This window comes from Sminthopsis crassicaudata, chromosome 3 (assembly GCF_048593235.1).
Source record: "Sminthopsis crassicaudata isolate SCR6 chromosome 3, ASM4859323v1, whole genome shotgun sequence".
NCBI lineage: Eukaryota > Metazoa > Chordata > Mammalia > Dasyuromorphia > Dasyuridae > Sminthopsis > Sminthopsis crassicaudata.
In genome coordinates, this window is record NC_133619.1 from 653,033,554 (window position 1) to 653,058,852 (window position 25,299).

The 25,299-nt window shown below is 42.2% G+C and overlaps 1 protein-coding gene across 1 annotated transcript in view; it reads left to right on the plus strand.

Annotated features, from left to right (window-relative positions):
- The window catches only part of LOC141564681 (uncharacterized), a 36,471-nt gene that overhangs the window by 10,281 nt on the left and 891 nt on the right, over positions 1 to 25,299 (plus strand). Inside the window, 4 exon segments of the mRNA XM_074307438.1 lie at positions 1,386 to 1,474; positions 20,376 to 20,502; positions 21,986 to 22,081; positions 23,434 to 25,298. Of these exon segments, the coding sequence (XP_074163539.1) occupies positions 1,386 to 1,474; positions 20,376 to 20,502; positions 21,986 to 22,081; positions 23,434 to 25,298 (2,177 nt within the window).

Below are 25,299 nucleotides of genomic sequence, written 5' to 3' on the forward strand. Positions count from 1 at the left end.
AGAGAGTCAGTCCGCACTTTGTTGCATCTCAGCTTGGAGGCTGCGTACCCGGTCACCTGCACTGGCTCTCCCTCCGCTCGCCCCTCGGCTCGTGGCCCCTTCAGAGTCAAAGCATTTACCCTCCGTGCGGATGCTGACTTTAATCCACGTTTGTCCCCCTTGAAGGTGTTCGACAACATGGCTGGAAATGTCAGGCTAATACACATGGGTGCGAGCACCCAGCCTCGTTTCAGCCCAGCTCATTCAGTGATGGGACAGCTTGAGAGCGTTGCCTGACATCCAGAACCCGGGCAAGCGTGCCGTCAGGAAACCGGGGTACCCTGTTGATGGGCTTCTCTGGGAAGCCGCATTTGAGCCAGTTTCCCCTAAGCCCTCGTGACTGACAGGGTCAGAGGCCTTGGTCAGGTCTGCAGATGTTGGGTACAGACCCCTGTCCTGCTCCTGGCATCTCTCCTGGAACTGCCGTTTCGACCGTTCCTCGGCCCCTCCTGAAGCCAGGCTGGCTCTCAGGTGAAAGGTCAGCTTGTGAAGGGGGACTCTGGCTGAGAGAGAGAGACCCCCCTCCCCTGGGATCGTCACAGGACCTTTCTAGAGATGGACTCCTGGGGTATGACTTCTACATATGATCTGGAAGATTTCAGTCAGCTTTTCTATGAGCTGCACTGGCTGCAACAGAATCAGTACCTGGTACTTTACTGCACTCAGAACCTCATCTTCAGTTGGAACTTGAGCGAGGGAGGGGTAGATTTCAACATGTAGTGAAACTGAGGCAGACAGCCGCAGACAGGTGAAACGACAGGCCCAAGGTCATATGGCCAGTGTGTGTCTGAGATGGTGATGGGATTCTGAAGAGCAGAGACTGAGAGGCGCAAAGCAAAAGGCGCTCGTGACAGATTCACGATGGCCTTCGGCCAAAAGGTACAGACAAATACAAAGGTGACTTTGTGGTCTGCTTTGGGAAGGGGCATTTTTATAAAGAGAAATAAGGGGGAGAAACCAGGAAAGAATTAGGGAAATAAAGGTTGCTTGGTTGGGGAGAAGGCCCCAGAGCAGATGATCCGATTGGGGAGTTTGGACCTGACATTACTGAGACAAGAAGATGATGAAGGCTTTCTTGATAAGGGGAGAGAACAAGCTGGCTTGAGTTCCCATCAACAGGACTTCCTGATTCCATGCCAGACACTCCAGCCACTGTTTCCCATAGCAGCCCCTGGTACGCCCCCTTCCTTCTGGCTGTGCTGTGGCCTCTGAATCCGGGCCCTGGTGGGCCTGTTCTCTGCCGGTCGATGAGTAGGATTGGGGCAGGGCAGCCCAGGCACCCGTGACAGCTCCAGGACTCAGGACACTTAGCCAGCTCTCTAATGCTTGTTATCTTGGCCCAGCAGTGATGAGAGGCCGGCTGCAAAGGTGTGGAGAGTGGAGGCGAGAAGAAAAGGTGGTGGCGACCTCGAGGCTCTGGGCAGCCCAGCCCAAGGTGAGTCAGGTTTTTCTTCTGGCCTAACCCTCTCTGTCTCTTCCAGGCCCTGGGGCCCCGTGTCTCATCTGGAAGAGTGTTGTTAGATTAGCGGGAGCCATGGCGTTCTCAGCCCGCTCCGGGAGGGATAGTGGGGTCCGTGGGGTCCCGTTCCCTCTTTGCATAGATGAGGAAGCACAGAAGGTGTCAGTGATTTCTCCAGAGTCAGACTGGGAGTTCCCATTGGAGCGGAATTTGAGCCCAGATTCTCTGGATCACAGGATGATCCATGTAAAGCTGGGAGAAACCTTAGAGATCATCGAATCCTGTCTTCCATTTGACACATGGGGTGCAGCTGGGTGCAATAATTTGTTCCAAGTTTCCAGAGACAGAACTGTACTAGAACCCGTTTCCTGACTTCAAGAACAGCACTCATTCCTTAAACCAGGCACCCTACATCAGAGGCTCTCCACTTGCTAGAACCCTCTCTTCCGTGTTCCTTCCCTTTCCCTGCTGCGTATGGCCTTTGCCACAGTCTACGTGACGTTCTCATTTATTGTCCTAATGTTAATCTACCATTTGGGCTGTTTCTGATTTTCCTAATTACATGTCACAAAGCTGCATTTGCTCAAATCAGACTTTTCCCCCTTTCTAAATTATCTCCGTAAGATTTATTCCCGGTAGTAGATTACCAGGTCTAAGGACCCGACCAGTTTTGCGATTTATGTTGACCACTGCCGGTTTATTCTCCAGTTTTCAATGCTACCAGTATCTATTTCCCCACAATCCTCCCAAATTTTGAATTGGTCACGTTGATATAGTTTTGTGTATTGCTGATTGTTCACTCTCTGAGGTGGATGTTCTTAGGAGTCCCAAGTCTTCTGTCCGTTCCCGCAGCCAAAAGGGCAGGGACATGAAACAGGGACTCAGGCCTAGTTTCCAGCTTTAACACAAAAGACCAGAACTCACGGAGAGAGCATTGGAACTTTGTCATTCCGCCTCCCAGGACTCCTTCCTCCGTCTCCTCTCCTAATTATATCTCTGGGCAGCAGCTTAACCTAGTGTGGAAAATACTTCCTCCCAGTTACGTCCTTACCATTTTTCTAATTACTGGAGAAACTGAACCTATTTCAGTGTGCGATTGCTCTTTGTTTAACTCTTTTGTGCACTAGCCATTCATATTCTCTCACTGTTCATTCCATTCTGTCACTTTCTCTTATTTGGTTCTTTCAATCCTATCAATTCTGTAAATCAAGCACTACCTGTGTGACCATCAGCCAGGGGCTTAATCTTTCTGAACCTCCCTTGCCCCATTTGTCAAAATGAGTAATAACACGTTAATTGCTTTTATCTTGTGTATTGTGGAAGGCACGAGATGAGATAGGCACTTCATTATATGGATTCCTAGTAGACATTTGTAATTTCTGTAATAATCTAGTGCTCAGGTTTATGATTTGGGTTTGGAAATCTCTGCTATTAGAGTACCTCGTCTCATCTCATCTGACCTTTCCCTTCTGCTATGAGATGGGTGCTATGATTAAATTCACTGGGGCTTGAAGGGGTTCAGTGACTTGCCCAGGATTAAGTAGCTAATAAATCTCTAAAGTCAAATTCGAACCCAGATCTTCTTGTCTCCAAAAACTCATCAACTTTGACCTTAGTAATTTCTTCAATTTATTTCCCTCTGAACTCCAAGGGGGTTCCAAGTATCCCATTTTTTCTGTTTAGAGATATGTGTGAATTAGTGTCCACAAATGCATACATATTACACAGGCACATTCTATATAATAGAAATATATTAATGTATAATATAGCATATTAATATGTATTAATATATAAAGTATAACAGGCATATAATCACAGTGATGCGATTCAAATGTTTTAGAAGAGAATTGCTGCTCTCCAGCTCCCGAGCTCCCTGTGTCTTTGTTTTTGGAGATTGCCTTAATGTTTTGGAGTTTCTGTGGCTGCAGGTTTTTGTCACATGGCAGCCGGTCCCCTGAGTGTCTCCTAATATGACTCCCCAGGGCCCTGGATCCCTAGCCGCCAAGGTCAGGTCGCTCACAAATCTCAAGCCCTTTGTGCTCAGGGGGACTAGTCAGGGCTCACCTTGCCTCACAGAGACACGTAGTAGTGTTTGGCACATAGTAAGTGCTTGCAAATGTTTGTCGATTGGTTGATAGATCCAGAAATGAAAGCATTGCAGTAGGAGCCCGGGACCTATTTCCGTAGAAACCTGTGGCTGACCAGACCCTCCTGTCTTCCATCCCCCAGAGGCTGATTGCACCCCGTTCTCTCTGACTCTGGGTGTTCCTTTTTTTTTTTTTTTTTTTTTTGCTGAGGCAATTGGGTAAGTGACTTGCCCAGGGTCACACAGGCAGGAAGTGTTAAATGTCTGAGGTCAAATTTGAACTCAGGTCCTCCTGAGTTCAAGGCTGGTGCTCTATCTACTGTACCACCAAGCTGCCCCTTTTAAGCATTTTTAAAAACATAAACCAGGACTGCATTTTGGCTTTTCCTGCCACTGTCAATACCTGGGGATTTTTACCTTTCTTATTAACGTGATTAATTGTTAATGGTACTCCTCTATTGAAGTATCCTTATAGTCATGATAGAAATCTGAATCGGTCATAATTGATCATTTTTAGATCTCTTGCATTTTCATTTCATTTAAAATGCTAGCATTTTATCTGAAAGTTTCATAACCATGTACATTGGTCTATAGTTCTCAGTCTCTAACCCTCTCTGGGTCGCTTTTGTATTCTGTAGAGTTTGCTAGAGAGATTTATTTCCATATTTCTGAAAGCAGTTTACCTAACATAGGGATTGGGTTTTAAATGTTTAATAGAATCCACTTACAAATCCATCCAAGAGTTTGGGGATTTGGGGGGGGGGCTCCTTTGTGCATCCACTTTCAGCTTGCTCACAGCTCTTTATGAGATGAACTTCCCTAGATCTTTCTGTTTGTTGGATTATTAAACTGTTTGTTTTTATGTTTTTAAAAAATCAGCTTTGTTAGCAAATAATGAAATGGAGTAATTTCTGGTAGCCTTTATTTTTTTCTCCTTTTATTTGAATTCCTTCTCATCTCTTTTTAACCCAAATAATTTTTTTCTTCTTTTTTCCCCCATTAATCACATTTGCTAGTAGCTTATTGATTTTTAGTCTTTAGGGGGGAAAAAACCTCAGCTCTCTTTTTGTTTACCAGTTCAGTAGCCTTTGGGTTTTTTTTTTTCTTTTTTTTTTTATTATATATATATTTTTTATAATATTATCCCTTGTATTCATTTTTCCAAATTATCCCCCTTTCCCTTTATTCCCTCCCCCCGATGACAGGCAATCCTATACATTTTACATGTGTTACAATATAGTCTAGGTACAATACATGTGTGTGAATATCATTTTCTTGTTGCACAATAAACATTAGATTCCGAAGGTACATGTAACCTGGGCAGACAGATATTAGTGCTAACAATTTACATTCACTTCCCAGTGTTTCTTCTCTGGGTGTAGCTATCTCTGTCCATCATTGATCAACTGTAAGTGAGTTGGATCTTCTTTATGTTGAAGATTTCCACTTCCATCAGAATACATCCTCATACAACAATGAAGTGTACAGCGATCTTCTGGTTCTGCTCATTTCACTCAGCATCAGTTGATTTAAGTCTCTCCAAGCCTCTCTGTATTCCTCCTGCTGGTCATTTCTTACAGAGCAATAATGTTCCATAATCTTCATATACCACAATTTACCCAACCATTCTCCAACTGATGGACATCCATTCATCTTCCAGTTTCTAGCTACAACAAAAAGAGCTGCCACAAACATTTTGGCACTTACAGGTCCCTTTCACTTCTTTAGTATTTCTTTGGGATATAATCCCAGTAGTAGCGCTGCTGGGTGAAAGGGTATGCACAGTTTGACAACTTTTTGGGCATAATTCCAGATTGCTCTCCAGAATGGCTGGATTCTTTCACAACTCCACCAGCAATGTATTAGTGTCCCAATTTCCCCACATCCCCTCCAACATTCATCATTATTTGTTCCTGTCATCTTAGCCAATCTGACAGGTGTGTAGTGGTATCTCAGAGTGGTCTTAATTTGCATTTCTCTGATCAGTAGTGATTTGGAACACTCTTTCATGTGAGTGGATATAGTTTCAATTTCTTCCTCTGAGAATTGTCTGTTCATATCCTTTGACCATTTATCAATTGGAGCATGGTTCGGTTTCTTATAAATTAGGGTCAGTTCTCTATATATTTTGGAAATGAGACCTTTGTCAGAACCTTTGTTTTTAAAAATATTTTCCCAATTTGTTACTTCCCTTCTAATCTTGTTTGCATTAGTATTATTTGTACAGAAACTTTTTAGTTTGATGTAATCAAAATCTTCTATTTTGTGATCAATAATGATCTCTAGTTCTCCTTTGGTCATAAATTCCTTCCTCCTCCACAAGTCTGAGAGGTAGATTATCCTCTGTTCCTCTAATCTATTTATGATCTCCCTCTTTATGCCTAAATCATGGACCCATTTTGATCTTATCTTGGTATATGGTGTTAAGTGTGGATCCATATCTAATTTCTGCCATATTAATTTCCAGTTTTCCCAACAGTTTTTTCCGAATAATGAATTTTTATCCCTAATGTTGGTATCTTTGGGTTTGTCAAAGATTAGGTTGCTATATATGTACCCTTTTTTGTCCTTTGTATCTAATCTGTTCCACTGATCTACCGGTCTATTTCTTAGCCAATACCAAATGGTTTTGGTGACTGCTGCTATATAATATAGCTTTAGATCAGGTACACTTAGACCACTTTCCTCTGAAGTTTTTTTCATTAGTTCCCTTGCAATTCTCGACCTTTTATTCTTCCATATGAATTTTGTTGTTATTTTTTCTAGGTCATTGAAATAGTTTCTTGGGAGTCTGATTGGTATAGCACTAAATAAATAGATTAGTTTGGGGAGTATTGTCATCTTTATTATATTCGCTCGGCCTATCCAAGAGCACTGAATGTCTTTCCAATTATTTAAATCTGATTTTATTTTTGTGGCAAGTGTTTTGTAATTTTTCTCATATAATTCCTGACTTTTCTTTGGTAGATGGATTCCCAAATACTTTATACTCTCAACATTTGTTTGGAATGAAATTTCTCTTTGTATCTCTTGCTGTTGCATTTTATTAGTGATATATTAAAATGCCGAGGATTTATGTGGATTTATTTTGTATCCTGCCACTTTGCTGAAATTTTGAATTATTTCTAGTAGCTTTTTAGCAGAGTCTTTGGGGTTCTCTAAGTATACCATCATGTCATCTGCAAAAAGTGATAGTTTAATTTCCTCATTTCCTACTCTAATTCCTTGAATCTCTTTCTCGGCTCTTATTGCCGAGGCTAGCGTTTCTAGTACTATATTGAATAGTAATGGTGATAGTGGGCAACCTTGTTTCACTCCTGATCTTACTGGGAAAGGTTGCAGTTTATTTCTATTGCATATTATGCTTACTGAAGGTCTTAAATATATGCTCCTGATTATTCTAAGGAATAGTCCATTTATTCCTATACTCTCAAGAGTTTTTAGTAGGAATGGATGTTGGATTTTGTGAAATGCTTTTTCTGCATCTATTGAGATGATCATACGGTTCTTATTAATTTGATTATTAATATGGTCAATTATATTAATAGTTTTCCTAATATTAAACCAGCCCTGCATTCCTAGAATAAATCCTACTTGATCATAGTGTATTATCCTGGAGATGATTTTCTGAAGTCTTTTTGCTAATATCTTATTTAAGATTTTAGCATCAATATTCATTAAGGAGATTGGTCTATAATTTTCTTTCTCAGTTTTCGATCTACCTAGTTTAGGTATCAGTACCATGTCTGTGTCATAAAAGGAGTTTGGTAGGACTCCTTCATCCCCTATTTTTTCAAATAATTTATATAACATTGGGGCTAATTGTTCTTTAAATGTTTGGTAGAATTCACATGTGAATCCATCTGGCCCTGGGGATTTTTTCCTGGGGAGTTGATTAATAGCTTGTTCTATTTCTTTTTCTGAAATGGGACTATTTAAGCAATTTATCTCCTCCTCTGTTAAATCTAGGGAGCCTATATTTTTGGAGGAAGTCATCCATTTCACTTAAGTTATCAAATTTATTGGCATAAAGTTGGGCAAAGTAACTCCTTATTATTTCTCTAATTTCCTCTTCATTGGTGGAAAGATCCCCCTTTTCATTTGTAAGACTATCAATTTGATTTTCCTCTTTCTTTTTTTTGATCAAATTTACCAAAGGTTTATCTATTTTATTGGCTTTTTCATAAAACCAACTCTTGGTTTTATTTATTAATTCAATAGTTTTTTTACTTTCAATATTATTGATTTCTCCTTTTAATTTTTGTATTTCAAGTTTAATTTTTGGTTGGGGGTTTTTAATTTGGTCTTTTTCTAGCCTTTTAAGTTGTAAGCCCAATTCGTTAATCTTCTCTTTCTCTATTTTCTTCAAATAAGCCTCTAAAGATATAAAATTTCCCCTTATTACTGCTTTAGCTGCATCCCAAAGATTTTGATATGATGTCTCATCATTGTCATTATCTTGGGTGAAATTGTTAATTGTTTCTATAATTTGCTCTTTCACCCAGTCATTCTTTAAGATGAGATTATTCAGTTTCCAATTACTTTTTGGTCTATTTACCCCTAACTTTTTACTGAATGTAGCTTTTATTGCATTGTGATCTGAGAAGAAGGCATTTATTATTTCTGCCTTCCTACATTTAATTTTGAGATCTTTATGTCCTAATATATGGTCAATTTTTGTATAGGATCCATGAACTGCTGATAAGAAAGTATATTCCTTTCTATTGCCATTCAGTTTTCTCCAAAGGTCTATCATACCTAGTTTTTCTAATGTTCTATTTACTTTTTTAATTTCTTTCTTGTTTGTTTTGTGGTTTGATTTGTCTAAATCTGAGAGTGCAAGGTTGAGGTCTCCCACTATTATAGTTTTACTGTCTATTTCTTCTTGCAGTTCTCTTAACTTTTCCTTTAGAAAGTTAGATGCTATACCACTTGGTGCATATATGTTTAGTATTGATATGGCTTCATTATTTATGCTACCTTTCAGCAGGATATAGTTTCCTTCCTTATCTTTTTTAACGAGATCTACTTCTGCTTTTGCTTGATCTGAGATAAGGATAGCTACCCCTGCTTTTTTGGCTTTACCTGAAGCATAATAGGCTCTGTTCCAACCTTTTACCTTTATTCTGTATGTATCTCCCTGCTTTAAGTGTGTTTCCTGTAGACAACATATTGTAGGGTTCTGCTTTTTGATCCAATCTGCTATCCGTCTCCGTTTGATGGGATCATTCATCCCATTTACATTTACAGTTAAAATTACTAATTCTGTATTTCCTGCCATCATATTATCCCCAGATTATGCTTTTTCCCTTGACCCCCCGATCCCCCTCCCTGATATTTAATTTACAGACCCCTCTTGTGACGCGCAACCCTCCCTTTTTTTTTTTTTTAGTATCCCTCCCCCCTCCCTCCAAGTCCCTTCACTTATTCTCCTTTTCCTTTTCCCTTTTCCTCTCCCCCCTTTTAATGAGGTGAGAGAAAATTCTCTGAAAAACAAATATGTTAATTATTTACTCTTTGAGCCTCTCCTGATGAGAGTAAGATTCACACAATGATTCTCCCCCTCACTAAGTTCCCTCAGATATGGTGTATTTTCTATGCCTCTTCCTGGGATGTAGTTTCCCTCTTTTTATCATTCCTTCCCCTTTTTCTGAACCAACCTCCTTCCCTTTACTACACCCCCCCTTTTTTTCTTTTATATCATTAAAATCAAATTATCCTTGAGTATTTTTTATATACCCACAACAGAGTTACAGTTCTCAAGGGTTCTGTGTACCTTTTTCTGTTTCTCTTCAGTCTTGTGGATGTAGATCAAATTTTTTGTTTAAATCTGGTTTTTTTCTTAGAAACATATAGAATTCCTCTATTTCATTGAATGACCATCTTCTTCCATGGAAAAAGATGCTAAACTTAGCTGGGTAGTTCATTCTTGGTTGCAGTCCTTGATCTTTTGCCTTACGGAATATCAGGTTCCAGGCCCTTCTATCTTTTAATGTGGAGGCAGCCAGATCTTGAGTGACCCTTATTGTGGCACCTTGGTATTTAAATTGTTTTTTTCTAGCTGCTTGCAGGATTTTCTCCTTTGTGTGGTAATTCTGCAGCTTAGCCACAATATTCCGTGGTGTTCTTTTTTTAGGGTCTATTTCAGAAGGAGTTCGATGAATTCTTTCCACATCTACTTTCCCCTCTGTTTCTATTATCTCTGGACAGTTCTCCTTGATAATTTCCTGTAAAATAGAATCTAGGCTCTTTTTTTGGTCATAGTTTTCGGGAAGTCCAATAATCCGCAGATTATCTCTCCTAGATCTATTTTCCAGGTCTATAGATTTCCCCAGTAAGTATTTGACGTTGTTCTCCAGCTTCTCATTTTTTTTGTTTTGTTTGACTGATTCTTGGGTTCTCTGTGAATCATTCATTTCTATTTGTTCCATCCTGACTTTTAAGGAGTTATTTTCTTCTTTCACAGTTTTTAGTTCTTTTTGTAAATGCCCAATTTCGTTTTTAAATGAATTATTTTGCTCTATTGAATTTTTTTCCATTTCCCTAATTTTTTTTTGAGAATTATTTTCTTTTTCCAATTCAGAAATTCTATTTTCTTGAGACTTTTTTATCTTTTCCAATTCAGAAATCCTACTTTCCTGTGTTTTTTTTAACCTTTTCTAATTCATAAATTTTGTTTCCCTGCATCTCCTGTGAATTCTTTATTTTTTCCAACTCCAATTTCAGGACGTTGTTATTCTCTATCATAGCTTCCCTTTCCTTTCCCCATTTTTCTTCAAACTCCCTCAATTTTTTAAGAGTTTCTTCTAGGAGAGAGTTATGTGATGGGGGGGCAGGGATCCCCTTTGGGTTGTTATCTGCTGTCTCTCTGCTGTCAACTTCCTCGGGGTTGGATACCCGCTCTTTCTCTGTATAGAAGGAATCTATGGTTTTTCTTGGCTTTTTGCTCATACTTAAAAAATCTTTTGGGGTCTGTCCCTGGGGTAGGAAATTATTTACTTCTTTACCAGCTTCCTCCCAGACCGGATGGATGCAGCGGCCCCTGCGCCGGAGCTAAGATAGAGCTCTGGGAGAGAGTTCCCCACCCCCTCCCTGGAAGTGCCTCAGAGGTGATTAGCACTACTGTGCTTCGAGGGCGTAGAATAGTGAAGACTGCAGGAAGCCCAGCCCATGTGTCCGGGTGGGGAGTGGATGTCTGCAGCAGGTGACTTTGTGAAAAGCCCCTGCGTTCAAACTGGAAGTGTCTGCCAGAAACCGCGGTCCCTAGTTCAAAGGTTCCGCTTCTCTGGGACTTCCTGGAGCTGAGTTCCACTCCCTCCAGCTAAGCTAGGCCGTGTGTGTTGCCTTGGGCCGTATCCGCCCACTTGTCAATCTCTTAACTATTCTCAGGTGGTAGCTGAGGCCACACCCCCTGGTGCCGAGATCTGCTGAGTCACCCCCAGGGTCCGGGGAAAATCTAATCTGAGTTTTAAAATATTTTGGCTTTCTCTTCTGAACTGCTAAATAATTAGCAGAGAAGAGCTAACAGCCTGTGCCAGATTCCTTTACCTCAGTGGCTTCTCTGATCCCAGAGCCCTTCCCAGCGCAATGGGCGCAGTGTGCCCCTACCCCACCGTCTGTGCTGGTCTTTCTTATTCCTCCCCTGAGAACTGACCTTTTGCCACTGCTTCCTTGTGTGGTATTTGGGGTTCCGAAGGGTTAGAATCCCAATACAGGGATTCTTTGTTGCTTTGTAGCTGAACTTGTAGCAATATTACCCTTGGTTGTTGGCCAACATGGTTTATCATTCATTTCAGCCTTCCGATAACTGCCTTAACCCTCCCAGAAAAGCTGCTAATGGATGTTTTTATTTTTGTGCATTTCCCAGTTTTAGATGCCCCCAAACCCTGCTCTCCCCAACTTTGAATTCTAGGGATTTTTCCCTTTTGTTTTTCTTTTAATCCCTATTTCAAGATCAGGAAGCTTGTTTGGTTTTATATTACCACTTTTTAAATCCTTTTCTCATTCCCATTTGATCCCTTGTTGCATTCTGTGGATTTTTCCACAAGACTTCACCTGTTCTGAACTCTTCTTTCTCTATTTCCTATAAAAACGAGGCTCATCTGAAGCCTACTTCCTCTGTATTGTACATTTTCCTCATGAACCCAATTATGAGACATAGATGGTTCTTCCTCCTTTCTATACTAGAATATTTATTTTACCCTCCCTTTTCATTTCCTCCTTCTAGTCCCCAAAATAAAATAAATCCAGCCCTGCCCATCTCTGTTTTTCTTACTTAAATTCCTCAATACTCCTTCCAGATATTTAGGTTGTGAAAGGATGCTTGTTCTGATTTCTCATTAGAACATTAGTACCTTGGCATCTACTCGCTGCCAGCTGCTTAAAGAAATTTAGCCTTTGGTGTTTTTTTCTTGGCTTTTATTTCAAATACATTTCCTACTCAATCCTGATCCTTGGATGAGAAGTGCTTCAATTCAATTACAGATCCTCTTTTTATTTCGTATTATATTTAACTTTATAGGGTAAGTTGTTCTTGCTTGTAAAGTCTATAACTTTTGCCTTTTGGAATATTCTGTTTCCAGATCTCCTCTCAATTAAAAAAGAAGCTACCAAGTTGTGTTCCTGATTGAGGTCCTTTAGTACTTGAACTGATTCTTGGAGAATACTTGGAGTATGTTTTTATTTGACATGGGATTTTGGATATGATCTTCTTAGGACTTTTCCCTTTTGAGGTTTCTTTCAATAAGGGGTCAGAGGCTTCTTTCTAACAAGTTAAAGCATCAACTCTCACTGTCAATATTGGGATTTAAGAAAAAGATGGCCTGGTTCCAGATTGTACCTTAATGGAAGCAAGCACACTCTTACCTTTCCCGAAGAAATGAATCAGTGCCTTTTCCTCACATAACTTGATTGCATTTAGAGGAGCTTCCTCATCTTCTGAGTAGAGTGTAAGGGCAGGGATGTAGGAGACCCTTTTTAAAAGGGCCATGCTTGTGCTTTTGGCTGCAATTAGGCGGCAATTTGGAATTGTTACAACATAAATGTCACCTGAGACAATTCTACTCACACAGCCTCCTAGTATAGAAACTCCCTAAGTTGCCTAAATTACTAAATGCCTGCTTGAAGTGTTCAGAAAAGATATTTGACCAGTTTATTAGTAGTACTAATAATTAGCATTTATATAGTGTTTTAGGATTTGTAAATCACATATATATATCAACTCAATTTTGTTCCTCAAACAGTTCTGTGCTGTAATGATCATCCCCATTTTTATACTTGAGGAAACTGACACAGAAGTTGGGGTGACCTGCTCCGTCACACAGTTCAGTATCTGAGGTTCACTCAAATTCCTACTTCCATCACGTTCTGTGCTCTAGCCATGGCACCACCTACTTTCCCCAGTAATAGGTAGCATTTGTATATCAGTTTAAGGTTTGCAAAGTGCTTTACAAACATTATCTTACCTTATCCTTGGAGGTAGGTGATAATTCACATTTCACCCGTGAGGAAATTGAACCAAAGAGATTAAGTCACCTGCCAGGGGTCACACAGCTAGTGAGTGCCTGAGGCTGGTTTTGAATTAATGGCTTCCTAATTTCTAATCCAGCCTTCTGACCTCTCTGCCACTCAGCTGTCTGTTTAAAACCCACTTCTTTCCAGAAGCCAAAAACAGTAGACAGAGTCAGCAATCAAAAAGCAATTTAAAAATTTTTTTCATAAATCACCAGAGAATGGCGCCTCCAACAGAAAACAATAAAGATTTGCCATCTGCTGTGGGCTTTTGTATCAGTAATTAGGCAATGCCCATTCACAGGATAAATCTGGGAGGTGTCAGCGGGCATCCCTACATGACACATCAACATGAGGTTTTTGCTGTTAATGTTCATATTTTAGCATTGTGTAGGTAGCCCATTCAAACGTATATTGAGTCTTACTAATTAGCTGAATCATTTGAAAATGTCACATTCATTAAATTCAGCCTTGTGAATTAGATCAGTAAAAGGAAACAATTGCAGTGCTTTGTTTCTGTGGCCCCTTATTACATAAATGGAAGTAATGGCACAAATCCAAAGGTACAATGCAATATTCCTCCTTGAATCATATTTTAACATAACTCAAATAGATTAACTGGGGAGGATCATTCTTGTTAAAAACTCCTATTGTAAAGGTTACTGGTTCAATTCTTTTAAACTAGTATTAGAAGTGCTTCAGAAGCCATAATTTTCCATTCCTAATCACTTATTTTTCTTTGTTTACATGGAAACCGCTCCCACTAGTAATAGACAAGTAAAAAAAAGTAATTGTTTTGTTAATTCCTTCTCTTGGTCTTGTGTAGTCCCATATTTAGAATAGCCAATCAAGCCCATGAATTCAATTCATTCATTCAAAGAGCCGAGCAAGCCTATAAAAAAGTCAGCTTGAATAGCTTGTTTCGGCCTAGTATTTACTGGGTGTCTCCTGACCTTTTATTTGACTGCCATGCAATTCAATTGAGTTGAAATTAGGACCCGGGCTGCTGTAGCATGAGGGTGAGAAAGTAATCTCCCTTTGTGCCAGAAGAGCATTTTCTAATATATATAAATATAATGTTGACTATTGTAACATGCCCTCCTGGCAGCATCTTTGACCACTGTCCTTTGCAGTGTGAACTCTACCCGGCTCGCCTCCTCTGAGGCCTTCAAAGGTCTCTGGCCACAATCTCTTGAATCTATAGCTTAATAACCGGTAGCGCGCTCAAGAACAGCCACGTGTAATCTTAAAAGCCTTTATTATACCTACTCACATAATGCCCTGACTGATGCCCTGACTCGTTGGTTCCCGAGTGAACACCTGGTCAGAATTCCCACGTGTTCACTACCAAAACCCTTACCTCTCAGCTATCCATCAGTTTGGCTTAGCTTGGCTTGGCTTGTGTACCCCAGGTTAGGGAGCCAGGTTAAAGAGAGCGGCTGCTGTCTATAGTGGGCTTATAAAGGGCCTGTGAGGTCACATACAGCCAATTAGCGAGAGTCACCCATTACAAAGCTATCTCAATGTGGCCAAGATCCCACCCACTGGGCAGTCCTAATATCCACAGAGATTACTTCCTGGGGCACTCAGTCTCCTGATGTGCTGTGGTGTTGTCCATTTAAAGGGCCCTTACAAAATATATGTTTAATAGATATGTCACATATATAATACTAAATATTATATATTTCTCGTATCAGTCAGCACACGGAAGAATGGAGGAATTTTCTGTTTTAATGGAACCTTCAGCAAAGTTTCCAAGCTCTTGGCCACTTTAGATCGGCAGGTCTCAAAACCTGGAAACAAATCCCTCGGAATCTGATCCAATGGAAACCTGCCCGGCGGCCGCTCCCTTACTCCTTTGCGATCTTATCCGGTTCAGCTGATTGATTCCCAAATCCATGTGCATACCACCTCTCTCAATCACTCCCCCATTGATCTGGTTCTTCTTTTGGGGTCTCAAAGGAGAACACGGACCAGGCTCCACCTGGGCCTCGCCCCCCTGGGCAGCTGGGAGCTCGTGCCAAGCCCAAAGCCAGCCCCGAGTCCTCCCCAGCCCCATGACCCTGCCCGAGTCACCAAAGCTTTGTCTAGTGACAACCTCCCTGGGCTTGTGGTAAGAAACACAGGGAGACAGATTGAGCGCTCAGAGCATAAAAGCTCCATAGGGATGTCTGTGAGCTGTTGCTGGCTGTCCTTCCAGTTTGCAACGTGGAGGTCCCCTCTTTCCCTTCTCCCACTGCCCTTCCCCCCTACTCCATTCTCAAATCCACCCCTAAGATGTCTCTCACAACCCCAGGGAGGCCATTGGCAGCGCCTTCCTGGCTGGGCTCCCTCTCCACAATCACCGGCATCTCTTCTTAGTGTCTGAGGCTGAATGCCTGCGCATGTGCTGAGAGCTCGGCTTAGGCCCTTAGGAGAGGCTGTTGGTGTCACTCCTCAGGCTGGTCCTGCCCACCTCCCCGGCTTTATCTTGTGTAATTTCCCAGAGTGCGCCCTCTCCTCCAGAGGACCCCATCCTCATGGCTATTTCCCAGTAGACCCTATCTCCAAAACTGTTTTCCAGGGGACCCAGTGGACCTCAACTCCGTGGTTATTTCCTGTGCTTGGAATGCCATTCTTCGTCTCCACTTTTCAGAAATCTTCGTGTTCACAGAGCTCAGCCCAGCCTGAAGAGGCTCTTGATCTGCTCCCAGATATTCGGTCCTTTTCCTTCCCAAGTTACATTTGCTCATCCGCAGGTACCTTATATCCCTCCAGGAGACTGTAAGCTCTTTGAAGGGAGGGCTGGTGCTGGACATTTGCCTTGAAGTCTTTCATGCCTCTAAGTGTTGGGCACCTACAGGGAACTTGTGAGATCCAAGTAAGACTGCAATCATTAAAGGGCTTTTTAAATGCCAATTATTACTGATCGTTGTTATTCCACCCCCTTGCCTGGCCTTCTCATATATTCTTACTCAATTCAAATAGTGTCTCTAAAGCCATACTGGGGTATCCTGATAGAAGTTTAGCAGTGGGCTCTCTAGAAGGAAATGTTTGTGTATGTGTCTAAGTTAAATCTTCATTATTAATACTTTCTAGTCTAGGTAATCCACAAAACAATACAGCAAGCCCCAAATTATAGCATTTGTATTTCTGAGATGTACATGCTCATCCAGGAAAACTTAACTATGGGCTCACTTAGAAGTGACCCCAGCACAGTCCAGAGCATACAGTAGTCACTTAATGAATGTTTGTTGAATAAAATTTGACTTGGCAGAAAAAAATCTAGTCTAGTATACAGGTTTCTTGTGCATTTGTTAAAGTCAGTTCAGTGACCCACTGATGATTCATCAGAAGCAAAAGCATAAAACGGACATAACTTCCCAGAGTTCCTTGCCACGGTCCTGGGGATGTGCCAGACCGGTAAGATCCTTCAAGTGCTACTGTTTGCTAGGGATATTATGTTGGCAGATATCCCCTAACAGGGCAGACGTGAACAATGTATAACAAAGGTCTGCTGTCCAGACTCTGCAGCCAGTTGGATGACCAGTCCAGGGAATGAGCATATTGGTTCATCTGTCTGAAACCAGCACTGCAGATGGACACTGACATCCAACTGGAAGAACATGTGACAGAATGCATCGGGGAATTGTCTAGTGCTTCCCATAATCCCTTGTACAAAAAGCCACCTTTCATCTCCAAGCCAAGTGGTGTATCTTACAATGTTGAAATACAATATTCTGAAGAGCAAAGTTGTGAGTGACCCAAAGGGAATTGGAGAGCGATCTGGTGGGTAACAGGAGCGAGCACTGTTTTTCTCCTGATGACCTAAGTGGGAAGAACAGCAGAAGAAATATTTGGTAGAAAAGGATGTACATCAGTCATGTACCAAGAGCAAAGAATAAAAAAAGTCAGCCATTTCAAGTGCTGCCCTAGGACCCATGAAAAAGCCCTAGAGAAAGGTCTGTATTCTATGGGGTGCTGGAACTGTCTTCCCAGAAGTCAGGATCACTAAACGTCTTTATTCTTGATCTTTTACAGTCAAGTTCAGGGGGTTAGGCCTAGCTACCTCACACACACCTTCCTCCCTCAAATGCCCTCTTCCTCCTCCTCCTCCTCCCACACACGTCACTTCCCCCTCTTTGTCCCACCAATCAAGTCAGCACAGAACAGCTGGGGAGGGTCAACCTTCAAACAAGTTAATAGGGAACCTTCCAATTGGCAATCAGTCTCACGTGCTTCATTATCTAAGTGCATTGCTCAGTTCTAGCCCTTCACAATGGGGGACCTCTGAGATAATAGAACCAGCTGTTGCATGGAATAAAAAAGCTTGAATAATGGCATATAATGTATACTCATGGGAATACACACCTCAAGCTCACAGGACAACGTGCCCCACCTCCCATTCAGAAGTGGCCATTACTAGCATTTTGACCTCATTTAAAAAGCAATATCAGCAGTAGATATCCTTACTCTCTTATCATTTTTAATGGCTTTACTTCTGATATTTCTTCACTGCAAGTAATGTTGGCTCTTGCTTTCAGCTCCATGCTCTTTATGATATTAACAACTAATCTCACTACCTCATGTTTCTGTCCAGTTTTGTTCTTCAAAAAAACGTATGTTAAGTTTTGTTGAATGCTTTTCCTGCATGTGTTTGCTTAGAGCATCATCCCAGGAGTGTCCTTCCAAAACTAAAGATCTGGGTTCAGGTCCCTCATCTGACCTTGGCCAAGCCACTTAACTTCCCAGCGATTTGGGCAGGGAGGGTGACAACTTGCAGGGGATTTCCAGTTCCGTGTATTACAGACATACATATGTTATACAGTTCAGTGTGACCGTGTATTGATGAAGTCACAATTCCGGTCCTAATCCTTGGTAAGATCCAGATGGAAAACATCAAGATAAGTTGATTTGGGAGGCAAACGGAGCGAGATGAATGACTGAAAAGAAAGTCTAAAGTTCCAAAATTATAAATAAATAAAAAGTACTATGCACTTCATAGGAAAGTAGTTTGTAGGAAACTCCGTAGTGACTAATCAGAATATAAGATGTACTTAGCAATTATTTTGGTAGATCATTAAGTCCCAGACAGCTACTACTAGAAAATATATTTTATTAAATAGTGAAAGATTGCATGGTCATGAAGCTTTGTATATAGCTTAGTTATATATTTTTTATTATTATATAATGTAATAATTACTATGTGACAATGAAGGCAAATTCACTGGAGAATTCATTTGGAGGCTCATGAGGCTTTTGAAATGAAAAAGTGATTAAGCTGTCCTATCAGTGACTCCCACCATTTAGCAGCAGATGGTCCCTGAATAGGTGATTTTGTAATGGCAGCAGCTACACCAATGGAGGCCACAAAACTTCTGAATCCTAGTAAAATTTATTGAAGGACATTTTGTTTTGACAGCCAATTAAAGGTGGCCTCCTCCTCCTTAGACCATGGGATCCTATTATTCTTGTAGTCAGCACCTTACTTTGTGTCTGGAGAGCAGTTTCTACCAAATATCGCTCCCCTCCTCTTTCTTTTTTCACATAATGATCCATGTTTCTGACATTTTAGTTGTGCCTCGGGTGTAAGGTTTTCAGTGATTCTGTGGAACTGATTAACCGGATGGCAGGCTGAGGATTAGATTGCTTATGTTTCATGTCATTGTTCGAGGCTCCTTAAACTACATTACCTATCATTCCAGAAAGCAAAGTATCCTAAAAGGCTCTTCCAGATGGTTCTTCCCAAAATGAGAATCACTTAGGAAGTCTGATTTGAGGAGACAAAGAAGGATCTTAGGCTTATAGATGTGAAGAATAGCAGGAAAGCTCAATAAACGGCATAGGTTTGCAGGAAACAAAAAGTCTGTATTCAACAATAATTCTAAAACTCTCTTTTCAAGTTAGCCAAGTTCCCTTATTGTCAATTACTCAATTCTTGCCAAGAAGTAACTTCAAGGCCTGTTTCCAGCTGAATAACAAGAACAACTGTTAGAGTAAAGGGCCAATCTCAAGAGCAGAGTAAGAGGCACTAGGAGGCTTATTCTGCCAAAAATTTCTGTCCAAAATAGGGTGTTGACGGCATTGATTAAGCCTCATAGAAGGAGGTGGAAGCCCTCCTCACTCTTGATTGATTATGCATCTGGCTCTGGCCCTCTCTGACATGTGACCTGGGGACAATAGAAAAAAGGGGTTGCAGAAAGGGGAGGGGATCATTATTATTCTTTAGGATTCTAGAGGAACTTAGAGAGGGAACTCTATGTAGTGAAGTAATAGAATAAAGACTTGTTGCCGCATATTCGTGTGAGTCTGGTGTTCTGTGGGGGGTCCTTGAGGGCATCTCTGATTCAGCTAATCAGAGCTGTGATGTCTGAAGACCTGGTGAAGGTAAGATGCTAGTTGACCCCTGCTGAGGTTAGCAGCAGGAGTTAACGAACAACAACAAGGCTTCTCCATCAAGGGGATTTCAATCTATTCTCCAGATCTTGCACATAGATACAAAATTGGATTTACAAAGAGGGATGAGGTCCTGCAATTATAACTATCAAGAGGATGCTTCCACATCCTTTTGTATAAACTTATTTAACACACAAAATAACATGGAAGCATTATTGTTGATAGAGGTTTGGATTTTAGCAAGGGAGGGATGTATCCAAGAGGTAAATTGCATTTCCTGTCCAAAAAAGCATGAGATTGTTAACAAGGATGTATACATTCATTTTCTGGGAGCAGTCTCCTTCACCTTCATAAAAGGGGGCTAACAGTATAGTAATAAAAATCCCAAATAACAAATAGATCTTCCTGTAGTTTATGGGAAGAGTGAGTTTCTGAAGGCACAAAACCAGACATTTCTAGGTGAGTCATGGAAGATACTGACTTTCCCCAATAATTCTAAAATTAGATGGTCTCTAAGGTTGTTTCCTGATTTACAAATCCTATAACATCATGACAGTGATTATGTGGAATGAGACATTAGCATTTGGAATGTGACCTGTGATGATTTATCTTGCTTGAATGATGTGCTTAGATTAGGGGCTTAATGATTAAGTGAAGGAGGTGATTCCTTGGGATTCACCTGGGGAGATGAAGTGTCAGAGTGGAGGGCTGGAGAATAAACCAACACTAGCTGCGTGCTACACCATTCAGAACAAAGTGCAGCAGTTCCAGTGGCCAATAAACATTTTAGGAGGTTGACTTAGGATCCTGATAACTGTCCTTATCTTGCCTTCTACTTCATCTCTTTTCACATCATGTGGGGGCAGAAGGAGCCCTGAATAAGTAGGAATATCTTTGATGTTTCAGGAATCAATCACTTTCAAAGATGTTTCCATGGATTTTACTCGAGAAGAGTGGGGACAACTGAATCCTGCTCAGAAGAACTTGTACAGGGATGTGATGCTGGAGAACTACAGGAACCTGGTCTCCTTGGGTATGGCTCGCTTTCTCAACAAGTTCAGTGAATGCTCCCCATTGGATATATTTCTGTTCTTTTTTTCTAAAGTTTGGGGTGGGGGAAAGGATCTGACTTTCTTGGCTGAGTTTTGGCCTGCCATGCAGAGTAGGGATGTTAATATTTCAACATAAATTTACTAAGACCTAGTACCATCTGAAGTGCTAGAGATTTAGAAAAGAAAAAAAAATCAAAAGTCCTTCTTGTAGAAACACTTACACTCGATATTTTCAAGAAGTAAATGCAAGATAGGAAGTGTGGGAGAGGTGTTACATGAGCCAAACCTTGAAGGCTCCACAGATACTGAGGCAGAAAGAAGGCTTCTAGAACTTTATACAAGTGGTTTCCCAGAAGTCTCTGCATAGGCAGTTATTTAAATTGGTATAGTACTTGCTCAACATGGAGAATCTCATGAAATTCTACAAGTCACGGACTTCAAATCCCTGAGCTCCCTTCAAGTATACCTGAAACTTCCAAACTGTCCGTGGTACATCCATCCCCAGAGTTGTGAGTATTTGAAAGGTGTCTCATTAAGGAAACATTTTGTTCTTTTCCATTGACATAATGGTATGCTGGTATTGAGCTCACGCCAACAAATGGGGCCATACAGACCCATTGGCCCTAAAAGGATGCTGACCTCAAGGTCTTGATGTGGCGCCCCTCATCCTTGAGCAGCCTCAAACTGGTCACCCAAGTTCCCAACCTGCACCGAGACACTCTATGACAGAACCACTATATCTCTGGGCACCCCTTTCCACACTGACCTGATGCTTCCAAGAAAGAAGCAGATTGTTCCTGGAGCAAAAGAGAAAGTTTCTCCAGAGGAAAAGGATGAGCCCAAAAGGAATTAGAAAAGCAAAAACTTAGGGTGTGGCAAGAAGCATAACATTATACACTTTGAAAAGAAACTAAAACTCTTTTTTAAAAAATACATACTTTCAGAATAGAAAGGGCCTCGATGGCCCTCTGTTCCAACATATACTTGGAAAATCCCCTCCACCCTGAATAGTCATCCTCTTTGCTTGAAGTTTCTCACCATGGACCAGGGTGCCTCCAGAGGCAATCTTTCCTACTTTTGGATATGCTCTATTTGAGGAAGTTTTCTTTAGATCAAGTCTACATGTGCTTTTTGGTAGCTTCTACCCATTGTCCCTCTACTATGTAAGGCCAAGGTGAAAAAAACTCTTCCCTCTTCCTCATGATGGTCCCTCAAATACTTGCACTACATGTACTCCATATACTTCCAGTATCTTATCTCTTTGCTGATCATTTCTAATTCTATTGCGCACTGCGCGTTCTGCAATCTCGTTTTTTGGCCCTGGAATTGGAAGCCTTCCTCTGAGGTGCTCTGCCAGCTACTGCCCTTCCCTTCCTAACATGCCCTTCCCCAGGAGTGGATGGGATGGTTTGAGCTCCGGGTGACCACTCCCGGGCACTTTGCTGTTTCCTTTTCTATGAGCAGGGCTGCAGGTTTTTAAGCCGGAAGTGATCGCCAGGTTGGAGCGAGCAGAAGCACCATGGACACTGGAGAACAAAGCTCTCAGACACTCCTGTTCAGGTAAGTGAAGGAAAGGTGCTGCAAGTTCAGGGGAAACTGTGTCTGAAATTATGGACAAGAAGAGCCCCTATGAGGAAAGGTGGAAGTTGTTGGGCATGCGTTTCCAGCCTTTTCTTGTTTCAGCTGTGAACTGAGACCCTTCCTCCATCCTTCCCTGCGGCCATGTTCCTCACATCGCTCTCATATTCTCTCTAGCCCAAGTGTGTGTCCTTCCTTGTTTTTCAGGCTAATCCTTCCATCTACATTCAGAATCTCTCTGCTCCCTGAGGACATTGTTCCCATGAGAAGCCACACAATAGTCAGAATGGCACTACCTTTGAAGTCAATTGGTCAATAAGCATTTATTAAGCATTTACTGTATGCCAGGCATTTTTCTAAAACTATGGGTATATAAAGAAACGGAAAATCATGGTCTCAGCCCTTAAGAAGCACACCGTCTATAGGGGGAAACGACATCAGACAACTATGTACAAATAAGCTCCATGCAAGAAAGAAGCTGCCTGCTTCAGGTGGGACTAGGAAAGGCCTTTTGTAGAAGCTGGGCTTTTGGCTGGCTCTCAAAGGAAGCCCAGAGAGAGCTTTCCAGGCTGGGAAGTGGCCAGTACACAATTGGGATACGGAGGGTCATGTGTGAGGGACCATGTTTGTTGCTGGCCATTGAGGAGGACATGGGAGGGAAAAGAGTGAGAAGAATGGAAGGGCAAAGCCTATTGTGAAAGCTTTCAGAATTAGAGGGGAGGCGGGCTGAGCTGTGCCTGGGAGTGAAAGGGTGAGGGCCCGGGGCTTACCCCAAATGTCTTCATCAGTCCTTCTGGATCCTGAGATATTTCCCCTTCTCTTTATGGAGAAGAGGCAGAAGCTTGGAGTCAGCAGAACCTGAGATCAGCTCCCACTGTGACACCCTGTGACCCTGGCAAGTCATGAAGGGACCATCTTACCTTTCTTTGTATTCCCAGTGCTTGGCATGGTTCCTGAACACGGTGGGTGCTTCATACATGCTTGTGGATGGCTGATGAATCTGGGCCGACATTTCCTCCTGTGCAAGAGGAGGGGGTTAGGCACAGTGGCCTGCACAGTCCATGCCAGTTGTAAATCCCTGATCCTTTAGGCTGTCAGCTTATACTCTGATAGGAGGCAGCAGATAGAGCCACTCTGGAGTCAGCCTCAAGCATTTAACACTTCCTGGCTGTGTGACCCTGGGCAAATCACTCAACCCCAGCTGAATCAGCAAAAAGGATAAAAAAGAAAACTGAGCACTTGCTGCTTCTCAGCACAGAGAAAGAGGAACAGATGTACATGCATAGGTATACCTACACACACACATACATAGACTTTTTTTTTTCTCCTTTCAGATTGGGGAATGAAGCCTGAGACCAAGGAGGCCTTTTCAAAACAGGGCGTGTATGTGAAAGAGCCTTTGCCGGAAAAAGTCAAGAGCAATGAACCCTGGGATTGTACATTGGGACAAGTGTGGAACTACGATGGGAAGTTCAAGAAACCACGAGGTAGCCAAGAGAAAGCATCCAGGGAAGTAACAGTCCTCCCCAAGAAAATACCCAGTGAGGCGAGAAGCCAGGCAGCTAATTTTGGAAGGAGTTTTGGACAGATGTCACTTCTTGTTGCACAGCAGAACGTGGCTGCCAAAAAGAATCTCCATCAGTATGATACAGAAGGAAATGGCTTTAAACAGTATTCAGAACTAATTAAATATAATAGACTTTCCCCAGAGCTTAAACCCTATAAATATGAATACATTAAAGCTTCCAATTCCAATTCACACTTGATCCAATATAATCGAATACCTCCCGTAGAGAGAATCTCTGGTTTTGATGAGTTCGGCAAAACTTTCCAACAAAAGAAGCATCTTATCCAACCTCAGATAAATCATGCTGGACACAAAGTCTATAAATGTGGTGAATGTGGAAAGTTCTTCAGACAGAGCATGCACCTGATTCAGCATCAGAGAATTCACACTGGAGAGAAACCCTACAACTGCAACGAGTGTGGGAAAGCCTTCAGGCAGAAAATTCACCTGATTCGACACAAAACACTCCATAGTGAAGAGAAACCCTTCAAGTGCAGCCATTGTGGTAAATGCTTCAGTGACAGCTCATCCCTCCATGTGCACCAGAGGATTCATACAGCAGAGAAGCCCTACCACTGCAACGAGTGCGGCAAGGCCTTCAGTCTGAGCCAGTACCTCATCCAGCACCAGCAGATCCACACCACGGAGAAGCGCTACAAATGTGGCGAGTGCGGCAAGGCCTTCAGCCTGAGCCAGTACCTCATCCGGCACCAGAAGATCCACACGGGAGAAAAGCCCTACGAGTGCACTGAGTGCGGGCAGACCTTCACGCAGCAGGGCAGCCTGACCCAGCACCAGAGGAGCCACGCTGGGGAGAAGCCCTACAAGTGCAGTGAGTGCGGCAAGGCCTTTGGCCGCAGCCTGTACCTCACTCGGCACCAGAGGATCCATACAGGAGAGAAGCCCCACATATGTGGCGAGTGCGGGAAGTCCTTCAACGACACCGCAGTCCTGGCTTTGCACCAGAGGATTCACACCGGAGAGAAGCCCTGCAAATGCAACGTTTGCGGCAAGGCCTTCCGCCACACCAACCAGGTTACCCAGCACCAGAGGATCCACACCGGGGAGAAGCCTTACAAGTGCAACGAGTGTGGGAAAGCGTTCACCCACTGCGCCGGCCTCACTCACCACCAGAGGATCCACACTGGTGAAAAGCCCTACAAGTGCGATGACTGTGGCAAGGCTTTCAAACAGAAAGTTTACCTCACCCAGCATCAGAGAACCCACACCGGAGAAAAACCCTACAAGTGCGATGAATGCGGAAAGGCCTTCCGCCAGTGCTCAGCCCTGATTTCTCATAAAAGGACTCACACTGGAGAGAAACCCTACACATGTAGGGAATGTGGAAAAGCCTTCAGTCACAGCTGCAGCCTCACGCTACATCAGAGGATTCACACTGGAGAGAAACCCTACAAGTGTGCTGAATGTGGCAAAGCCTTTAGCCAGAACATATTCCTCACTAGACATCAGAGGACTCACACTGGGGAAAAACCCTTTAAGTGTAGTGAATGTGGGAAAGTATTTAGCCAGAGTATGTCTCTTACCCGCCATCAGAAAACACATACTGGGGAGAAACCCTACAAATGTGATGAATGCGGAAAAGGCTTCATCCAGAAGATACAGTGTATTCAGC